The sequence below is a fragment of the Triticum urartu genome, chromosome 6A, assembly GCF_056163025.1.
Source record: "Triticum urartu cultivar PI428250 chromosome 6A, HENAU_Tu73, whole genome shotgun sequence".
In the NCBI taxonomy this organism is placed as follows: domain Eukaryota; kingdom Viridiplantae; phylum Streptophyta; class Magnoliopsida; order Poales; family Poaceae; genus Triticum; species Triticum urartu.
In genome coordinates, this window is record NC_141878.1 from 559,867,707 (window position 1) to 559,877,905 (window position 10,199).

At 40.3% G+C, this 10,199-nt stretch overlaps 1 protein-coding gene across 5 annotated transcripts; it reads right to left on the reverse strand.

The window, feature by feature from the left end:
- Positions 1–1,183: 1,183 nt before the first annotated feature.
- Positions 1,184–8,397, reverse strand: LOC125515034 (amino acid transporter AVT1A). Of its 5 annotated transcripts, none has more exons than XM_048680446.2 (13): positions 8,239–8,397; positions 5,082–5,125; positions 4,863–4,985; positions 4,559–4,773; positions 3,784–3,807; positions 3,449–3,629; positions 3,148–3,367; positions 2,928–3,063; positions 2,823–2,842; positions 2,561–2,706; positions 1,831–1,874; positions 1,528–1,590; positions 1,184–1,420 (listed from the first exon to the last, which is right to left on the reverse strand). In XM_048680446.2, the coding sequence occupies exons 1-13, from the start codon at positions 8,304–8,306 to the stop codon at positions 1,328–1,330; spliced, it is 1,377 nt and encodes a 458-aa protein (XP_048536403.2). In that variant the 5' UTR covers positions 8,307–8,397; the 3' UTR covers positions 1,184–1,327. The 5 variants fall into 5 exon arrangements, with proteins under 5 accessions (XP_048536403.2, XP_048536404.2, XP_048536402.2 ...); XM_048680447.2 differs by having other exon boundaries at positions 3,449–3,499; positions 3,599–3,629; positions 4,863–5,125; XM_048680445.2 differs by having other exon boundaries at positions 4,863–5,125.
- Positions 8,398–10,199: the final 1,802 nt, after the last annotated feature.

Consider the following 10,199-nt stretch of genomic DNA (forward strand, 5'->3'; position numbering starts at 1 on the left):
TAACTCACAAGCTAACCTACTAGAATATGCCAATATCCGAGGAACGTTCCTTGAGAGCATGTTCTCCGCGAACACTCGAGTTGCCATGCAATTTCAACTAATTTTGTCATGGCAACTTTAAATGAATTGCCATGATCAGAAGAGAAAGTTGCCATATGACGCAAAAAAATAACGACATCAATAAAAACAATACCAACCGTGTGATCTGGATTCAATGACTGTGGGGGCATTCCCAGGGACCTCCTAACCAGGAACGTTCCCCAATTAACATTTCCCTAGAATATTTATTCCCATGCTGCAACAATTATGTAGTTGAAATAACATAGATATAACTGTTCACTTATTATTTTACTAACTAAATACCCTTTTGTTGCAACAAGGGTAACTTTATTCAAATGGGTCAACGTAGAATTTTATTGATTAGACTGAGATTGAGATATGTTGCGAGGAAGGAATTCATAGTCAAAGATAAGGAAAGATACGGCGTGATTGAGATTGTATACGTACAACTATGTGAGTTTATTTTATTTTGTTATTTGCTTGTAAAGGATTTTATTTTGAAATTTCTTGTAAAGGATTTCTTGTTATTGGTGGTTTATTTGATTTCTGTTGATTGTCCTACAAGGGATTTTTTTGCCCCGGGAATGAGGATGTGGAGTCAGTTTGAGAAAATAAACAATGAAGTTATCGCCTGGTCTGAAAAAAAAATTGCTTAGAGGGATGGAAGCAAAAACCAACAAACTCATCTTTAATAGTAGAGATTTATTGTACATAGCGCAAATGGTCGTATTTTTTTATGAGATATTGCATGATTTTTTCCAGCTTTATAGAAACTCAGAAATCAGAATGGTCTGCAGAACTTTTTTTTTTGAGCGGTAAATGGTCAGCACAACTGGTTGTTCAAAAGTGCACTTGGAGGCAGAAACAAGATAAGGCCCAACCCACCTACAGATATCACCAGCAGGCGTAAGCCCTAAATACTGAAACCAGCTTGCATAAGCCCGTGGAATGCATCCTGGCCCATTTACTGTGTCCATTTCGGCCGCACAACTAGCGCCTCAAAAATAAAATAAAATAGCGGAGCAACTTCGACTCAGAAAAAAAATAGCAGAGCAACTGGCAATATTTAAACCGCAGCGCCTGGCAGAAATATGGTACGTACACCAAATGATATAGCAGCAGCTAAATGGTAACAGTAGTCTTTATAAATCGACTATACTAGGTCGAAGGATGTACATAGAGCACGGTAAAATTCGATGGTACACAGCAAAAACTCTTGGCAAGAGTGACAGTACTGAGAGATGTCAAAGAGATTGCCTTGGAAGAATCAGTAGTATCCGATTATGCTGGCCACCGAGGAGTAGGTTCCGAGGGCGGCACTGATGACTCCAACCACTATTATAGAGACGCTTGCAATCACCTGAAATTGGAGTGACAACATGGTATGCACAGAGAAATCTTGAATGTCCAGAAATCATATCCAGAAGAGAAGGAAGCTTGGAGAGCTTATGGTAAAATATATCTTACCTGCGTGCGTGTGACTTTATTCTGTGCGATCTTCAAGAAGCACAAGGCGGGCATTATGACTGCCTGTAATCGTGCAGTGAAGTCAAAAGGAGCACATACGTTACTTTGTCATCTGTATTTCATACGCGGCTGTAGGTTTGTTTAGAGGATGAGACTATTATTCTCATGAACAGCCCACAGGGACGTAGCCAAATTTACCACATAAAAATGTTGTATGATGAGTTTGGTCTTTTTACAGATTTCTTATTTTGCGCAGCTTAGTACAGCTAAAGAAGCCATTAAATGGAGGAAAAAATGGCATACCACAAGTATACTGAGCAGGGATCCAATCAGAGCCATCACCAAACCTGGAATATGCAACATGTAAATCAGGAATACACTGTATAATTCTTCTGTAATGTGTTATCAGAGAAGACTTCTGTGAGCCGCCAATAAAGATTACAGAGCAGATAATGGCTTAAGCAGCTGAAGTGTGAAGTACTATGGTAAGCAGAGGTGTTTTAGGAGTTCCCTAAAAGAAAGAAGTGTTTTAGGAATATTGGATTTGTAACAGAGCCTACAGGCAGTCCCCAATTATTTTTTCCAAAAAGGAAGATAACCCAGTCCTCAATTAAACTCCGATCTGAGAGGGTCACTGCTCATTATCGCTCCTAAGTCCTAACACCATGAAGGGATTAGTTTTCCAGGAGCATGGAGTTAACAAGTCTTGAAAATGCAATTAATCTAGATGCTGTTTCAACTAGTAATCCTGGTACTACATTTAGCTGTTTGCGAGGAAACAATTGCGTGTAAAGTTTATGCACCATCTGTCATTTCAAAGTAATGTGTTTCCAAAGGAAATTTACTGGGTTTTCGAGAAAACCAAAGGAAATAAAATGTACTACAAGTACATCGGATTGACAGTGAAGACTGCATCCTCAAAAGACAACAAAAGCAAGGATGATAAGTATGCATTCTATGTGCATAAGATTTGACAATCTTAACAACAATGCATAGAAAAAAAAAACATTGATGAACAAAGGTATAAGCATACCAAAGAACGGAAGAAGAAAGGCAATCACAACAGTTGACGCCACAAGGCTTGTCCTCAGTATAATAAAGCAGATTGTTTCGTTCAAAAATCCTTCAGGGCGCAACTCTTCTAAACTCCGAGCCACTGGGTTTAACAACAAGGCAAATCTATTTGTGGTTAAGGATGAAGGCATGAAGCTGTTCTATAGAGGTTGTACAGTGAAAATCAACTTAATAGAAGCCTTGACATAACAAAGTTTGACAATAGAAATTCCAAAGGATACTTAGTGAAAGGGTTGATCACCTGAGACACACAAAAAAGTTAATGATCAATATAAAGTAAATAGTTACGTATCAGGAACTGAAATTAAGTTGAGCAAAATTGTTACCGTGGTCCACAGAGCAACTTTCGAGGCAAATGACTCTTTTGGAAGATTCAAAGTTATTTGCGACAAAGTCTTGTCACCAAACATGAGATAGCCAATAATAGCAAACGAGCCATATATTGCTGTGCAAATTGTGAAGCTGCACATTACAAATATGCATGCATTGAGGAACGTGAATATTACAGAAAAAACTAACCAGTGTAAGAAAGTTGTTCATGCATACCATATAAAGAGTGCCTTGGTGAATTTTGTGCGATCAGACATTGATTGGTAGATATTCGGAAATACCGAATGCCCACAGTAGCAGAAACCATAAACACCGATAGCAAAGGGCATCCCACTCCACTTGACTGCTTCCCCAGTCGGATGGAACCCTACACCTTCAGTGGTGCCAACTAGAGCAACAGATACAAAAACCACAAGAGTTGCAATAATGCCGCCCGCTGCGCAAGTAATTAAATCATGTTAATCTCACTCATGATGCCCGTAACAAAATTAATTAAGCAGGCTAAGAGTAGTGAGACCTGAAAGGAATGATAGCACTCGAAGATCTTGCAACCATACTGTGGGCAGGACTACAAGAGCAGTTAGCATTCCAAAGAAATGTCTACCATCAACATGAATCCCGAACAAATTAAGATTAACGTCAGGAAAGATTGATGTGATATTATCACCTTCCAAAATAATGAATTCCACACAATATGACTGCATCCAACAAATAATACGTACAGATAAATATTTCTTTCCCAAGAATTATACAGAGAGCAGTTAGGAAAACAGTTTCATAATTTGCTCAATAATCAAGCAATTAGATGGCAAACTTTGGAAAATACAAGCCATGCAGAAATGAACTACTTACATATAACTCGGTATACAAAATAATCTGCAAAAAAAGTAAACATCAATCAGTGGTTTTTCGCTACCAGAGATAAACAATTTATGCAGAAAAGTAAGATAAATGAGGTTAGATACTTAGATGTGCATTTTCTCATCCTAGGAATAGCTAAGACTTTTTTTCCGAGAATACTAGGGGTAGCTGAAACTGAAACTATGCAGAGGCCAGGGCATTCCCTCCTTTTCGAAAAAAAGTAGCTAAGACCAGAACTTCTATCTTGCAATTCTGACTTATTCATGTCACGTGAACTCTGAAGTGGGTGGCAACATTCAAAAATAGGAATAAGGACTAGAGCTTGAATCGAATCAGCAGGTGTTTATGCTAGCTTGTAAATTTTCAGATGTGACAGTGTTCTAGCAAGGAACAGGATTATGCTAGCTTGTGATTTTCTAGATACAGCAATGACCCGGCAAGGATCGGATTGCCAAACTAACACCAAACACAAAACAACATGACAAAAGGAGAGTGGGCGCGCTAGATGTGTCTGTGTTTGCTCCACATGATACTTGTGCAAATAATTTAAGTTTGTTTTTACCAACAAAGCGAATAATACCTACTTAGAAAATATATGCATTTTGACTAATCAAGGCCATATAGCATCTAATAAACAACCTTATAGCCAAACACATTAGTTTTTAAGGTTATGTGCTGTGCTGATTTATGGCTTTGGTGGCACTCTCATAACATACAATCAAGAATGTTATCTGAGCCATCTTGTTCTACAGAAGCCAGGGCTTACAGATATGATCAAGCGGCCAATTTTTCCAAAGGCAGCCTCCCCAATGTCTGGATAGGTTGAAATGCCGTCTTTGCTCTCGAAACAATGCTTAAGAAGAACTCCAGTATAACAGCAAATAATTGCAAAAACAGACAGAACTGCAAGACCAGCCCATCCAGCTTCATGAATTGTAGACGGAGTGGAAAGAAGGCCAACACCAGCCAGTACGTTAATACCTACAGTGAGGAAACATAGGATAATCAAATATGTTGGACCGTAAGGAAGTTACTGAATACCTTACTCTCTATTTCAATATTTAAACTACCATTGAAGACTGTCTGTGTTACGCTGCACCCTTGACGGGCGTCGATCTCTTTGGTATACTGAAACGAGGGGTCCTCATCTTGAACCGACCCAAGAAGATGCCTCCGCGGGCTCTCGACAGGTTCTAGTTTATCCAAGATAAAAGGCAAGTTGAGGTCAGAAGCCAGACCACTGCGACCACCATCAATTGAGTATTTGCTCATTGAAGGACCCAGGTAACCTAAGATGGGAGATGCAGCAATCGTGTAAGTGTCTGTTGTTTCCCTGCAAAATAAACACCACGCCTTGGCCATTACCGTCTATGCATAAAAAGGAAAACTGGTGGCATTCTTGACTGAGTGCAGCCAGCTACTAGGAAATGCCAGCAAAGGCATCAATTAGTGATGCTTTACCTTCTCGTTGCGCCAACCAATACAAATATTATACCCATTGGTAAAGCGATATACTAGTCTAAGTGTCATATTAGTAATGCTGCCAGGGGTCAACACAGGTGGTGTCAGTTTTGAAAATTGCACTTCAACAATAGTAGTACTGTACTATTTTTTATATAAAATATCCATCTTTTTTTTTGTAAAACTACAATACTTATAGTCTATACTGGTGCTAGGCGAAGCTGAAAAAAGATCTCCTATTTCCTACCGGTTTCAGTCAACCTGTGTCGTCCAGTCCGATTGAACAAATGAGATAATTCTATTCATTGCGGGTTGGTTATTTGTCAGTATGGGTTTAGCTTATGACGTGTTTGGAAGTCCTAGGCCAAACGAGTATTTCACGGAAAGCCGACAAGGAATTCCGTTAATAACCGACCGTTTTGATTCTTTAGAACAACTTGATGAATTTAGTAGATCCTTTTAGGAGGCCCTCAATGACCATAGATCGAATCTATCCTATTTTTACAGTGCGATGGCTGTCTATTCACGGACTAGCTCTACCTAATGTTTTTTTTTCTTGGGATCAATATCAGCAATGCAGTTCATCCAACCATAAACCAAATTCCAACTAAGTATCAGTGAACTGAACTTTAGGCCACTCCGAGCTTGGATTAGGTGTTGCAACTACACGCGTCACACGTCATTGGTCAATCGAGTGAATCCACATTCAGAACAAACTAGTGCTCTGTCGTCCATTCCTAATCACCGAATTTTACTGAATACTTAACCATAATAGCACATTGAAATCGGCACAGCAAACCACAGCACGATGGAATGCTTAACCAGTAATAGCACAGTGGAGCGGGGCAGATCAGTCAAAGAAACGAAGTCAGTAAAGGGAGGCGATCGAGTAGAGAGAGAATGCGGCCGCGGACGTACAGTTAACTGTGCGGCCACTGGCGGGACTCGAACGAGCTCGCCGTCGCCGTCGTGGAAGCTCTCACGGGGGCTCTCCTCGATCTCGCCGTCCCCCAGCAGCGTCTCGTCGTCCTCCTCCTTCCGGTGCCTCGCCGCCGCCCATCTCGCTGGCCAACCACGCACGCGGATGGGGAATCCTTCGGGGTTGCGAATCTCGTGGCAGAGATCAAACCGAAGCAGGACGAGACGAGACTCAACATTTCGGGAGAGATGCAGAGGACAGAGGAGGGAGGCGGCGATTTGGAGGCGGGATTGGAGAAAGAAATTCTACTAGTAGTAGGAGGGAAGTGCTCCCTCCCGTCCCCAGATTCTCACCCAAATCTGTACGGATTATCTCTATTATCTCTACTAGTTAAAACGTAAGATTTTCATTTCATCTTTCTTCCCATCATATTTTCATCCAACCTTTCATGTAGGAGTATATGATAATCGAATCATCTTAATTACTTACCTTCTGAACCAATTTCATTTTAATATATTTACGAAACTTCTAATCAAAATATAAGATAATTCACGGTTAGAATTTGATGAACATTTATTTACACAATCGCATTATTATTTACATAATTGCATTATTATTCACGGTAAAAATAAATGCTCTGTTCTGTTTGGACCCATTGTTTTTTTTGCTGAGAGCTAATTAGATGTCCAAAAGATTTACGCACCGAAACATCTTCAATGAAAAAAAGGATTTTTTTGAATTTCTTTAGTATATTTTATTTACTGTTCATGGCGTGCAGATGAGCCCGGACCCAGAAATGGGAGCAGTTTTAACACGCTCCCTCTTACCTCCTCTTTTCACATGAGAGGTAAGTTAAAATTTGCCCAGAAATGGACATTCGACCTAAACAATGCTATCCTCACATGTTTCTTCATTTTATCTTAAAATTTAAATGGATTGTATCTTTCGAACCGCAAGTCTAAATTAAGTTCTTCCACAAAAAAAGTCTAAATTAAGTTTCTTTTGCAATATTCGTGTTTGTTGCAACGGGTACTTTCGAATAATACTAATTTTAAATACATTTAGACACCTTTTAAATTTTTGCAAAGTTCCATATATTAAAACTTGATTGATATTAAAATTTACCAAGTTTTCCAAATCTTATAAACTTATCATTCATTCTATCAAGTTTTAGTAATTGGAACTTGCCGAAGTTTTCAAAACTTTTCAAAAAGTTGGAGCCCCACATGATTTTAAGTTTCGATTATATTTCTATTATGGGAGATGGGATGGGTGAGACATGGACTCTCTCATCAAAGTTGTACTAAAAGTTGCATGCGTGCACCAATTAAGCTTTAATCACAAAACCACTTCACCAATCTTGACGCAATCATATACTGCATGCATCTTGACGCAATCATATAACTGCATGCATGCGTGCTCCCGGGGTACATCACAATGCCTATTTCTGGCCCATCACTTATTCATCACAATGCCCATTTCTGGCTCCTCCGCCATGGCCGTCATGTATTGCGAAATATCCAGAAGCAATAGCTATGTTTCTCTATATTTCACAATAACTGACCTTAACGGTAAACACTAATTAGTCTGTTAAATTTTACCATTTCGTTAGCTAATGTGATATAATAGGGAACCGATGGGAGTAGTGTTTTTTTCATGAACCTTGAAACAGCGAGGCTCTACTATATAATTTATTGCAAAAAAGGTATTTATGACAATAAAATAAAAGGTACAAGGTGGGTTGCAGAGTGGGCTAATGCGGTATTAGGAGAACTTCCATCATCTTTGTTTGCAAATTCAAGCACATGACACCCTCTGTACTCTTGTTGTCCTTCAAAGAGTCGACCTTCCCCTCCTCTTGCACAATCTCTTGTCGATTTTTCTCTAAAATTGGTGAGCTATCTAGGGAAGAAACATCTATAAAAAATTGGTGTCCAAGTTGCAATTTTAGAGCGGCATTTTAGATGTAAAGAGAATAGGAAGACTGAGCATATCCGAATAAAATCAAGGTAAATGCAGTGTAGACTGAGAGAACTTTCACACAAAAAAAGAACAATAGAACTTACAGGATTGGAGCGGATGATCCTTGATCCACTACAACGAGGACTACATGGGATGGGGATTTTTCCGTCATAGCTTGTTCTTCTGGATGTTGCCTCACGGGGAAGAGAAACCGTGGAACGAATATGCCTCGTTAGAAAGAAGAGATCCCACAACAAGAGAGATGTGGCTTTGACGATGTAATGACAAGGTACAAGCCATGACTATTTGAACCCAAACTCCACATGTCTGAAATAAATGTGTTTTCCTGTTCGTAAGTTGTATACCTGAGTGTACCTGCCTCGTATTGGGACAAAGAAAATTCAACCGCATTTACTACATCGATGCTAATAAGATAATGTAGGAGACAAATTCGGGTTTCCCGGGCTTCCATGAGCCAGACATCTGCATTCACTAGTGGTTCGTTTTTTTCGGGGATAGGTCTGAATGGTCGTGGTCATCCCTAACCACCTAAGTCCTGAGTCCTCACTAGAAATAGACAGTGTTTTGGTTGGTCGAATGTCAAGTAGTTTGAGAAACAGATAATGTAGGAAACATATTCTGGTTTGCGGGCTCCCGGGAATTCACTAGGGATTCGTTTGGTTTGGGAGATAGGTTTGAATGGTCATGGTCATCCCTAACCACATAAGTCCTAACTAGGCCATTTTTTGGCTAGGTCAAATGTCAAGTGATTCGATATAGCCTTTTTTTTTGTTTGGTTTGAGAGAAGAGCGGTGAATAGTATTGAATTCATGCCGGTCAGTTGCTTCAAATATCCGAACTGGTGAAGGGAGGCGGTCAATATATTTCAACACCCCCCTCCGCTCATGCCTAGGCCTATTTAGTCCCTACTAGACGTGTGCATTGATGTATGCCGCATTTTTTTAGTACTGTGCTGAGGGTCTTAAACTTGAGACCTTTTGATTCATATACCATATTTAATTCATGCTTCAATCGGTTGCGTTAAAAGTCCAAAAAGATGAAAAAAGACGGGCAATATATTTCAACAGATAGAAAAACATTAGATTCTCAAATTCATGCATGAGCCAAACGACCGCATTCACTTAGTTTGGTTGCAGTACCAATTAGACAGGAGAAGATAGTGGATACACCCAGAGAAAAGCTATGTACACAAACGTACATCCGTTCTCTCTCAAATGTATATGCACATGTGTGCCCGTGGCTGGAGAGAGTAACTAGCAGAGGAGACTGGGATGCTGCTCACCGGGCCGGAGACAGATATTTCGCGGCAGACAGCGAACTCGCTAGCGGCATTGCCTGCTGGAGGAAGAGCACCCCGGCACCGACGAGCCTTCGCTGGCTTCTGCACTGTGGCCTCATAACTCACGACAACGGCCAGGAACGCACGCGCATCACGCGCCCCAACCACGCCGGACACACAGGCCTCCTTGAACCGAGACCCCACGTGCACCCATGATGCACATCACGCCAGACACACACGCTACACTAAGTCCGAGGACCAGGATAACGACCTGTTTTTGAATTAATTAGGACACGGACGCTGCAGCCGACCATCCAATCATGTCCATCGAGCGCCTGTCCTGAACTTTTCTTAATCCACGACACTCCAGAATTTCTATATTGAGCATTTCGAGTAATGGAATATTCAAATGCAATACTAGTTTAAATTTAAATATTAAAACCCAAACATTAAGTAATAAAATAGACATATTTGAATCCAACTTATATTCTAGTTTTTTTTTGCAAGGGAACTTATATTCTAGTTGTCCCTTTTAAACGTCCACAGATGCACAATCAAATCATTCTTAAGCTACTCATGAGTTCCTCGACGTGCATCTGGACAAACTCCTCAAACGAGGGTGGATTCTGAGCTGGAAGCTCGATAGCATCACCCATCTTCTCAAATTCAAGACCTCCGTCGGCTCCTGCACCCTCATCCTGCACAATCATGTTGTGCATGATCAGACAAATTGTCATCACCTCTCATAAGGTCTCTAGATCTCAT

Bases quoted from the DNA above. Each gene is read 5' to 3' on its own strand.
- LOC125515034 (XM_048680445.2), bottom strand. From the start codon at position 8,306: ATGACGGAAAAATCCCCATCCCATGTAGTCCTCGTTGTAGTGGATCAA. The intron at 2,707-2,822 runs GTATCCTTTGGA...AACCACAAATAG, and splicing joins GTGATCAACCCTTTCACTAA to ATTTGCCTTGTTGTTAAACC. The intron at 1,591-1,830 runs GTATGCCATTTT...GCACGATTACAG, and splicing joins CCCTGCTCAGTATACTTGTG to GCAGTCATAATGCCCGCCTT.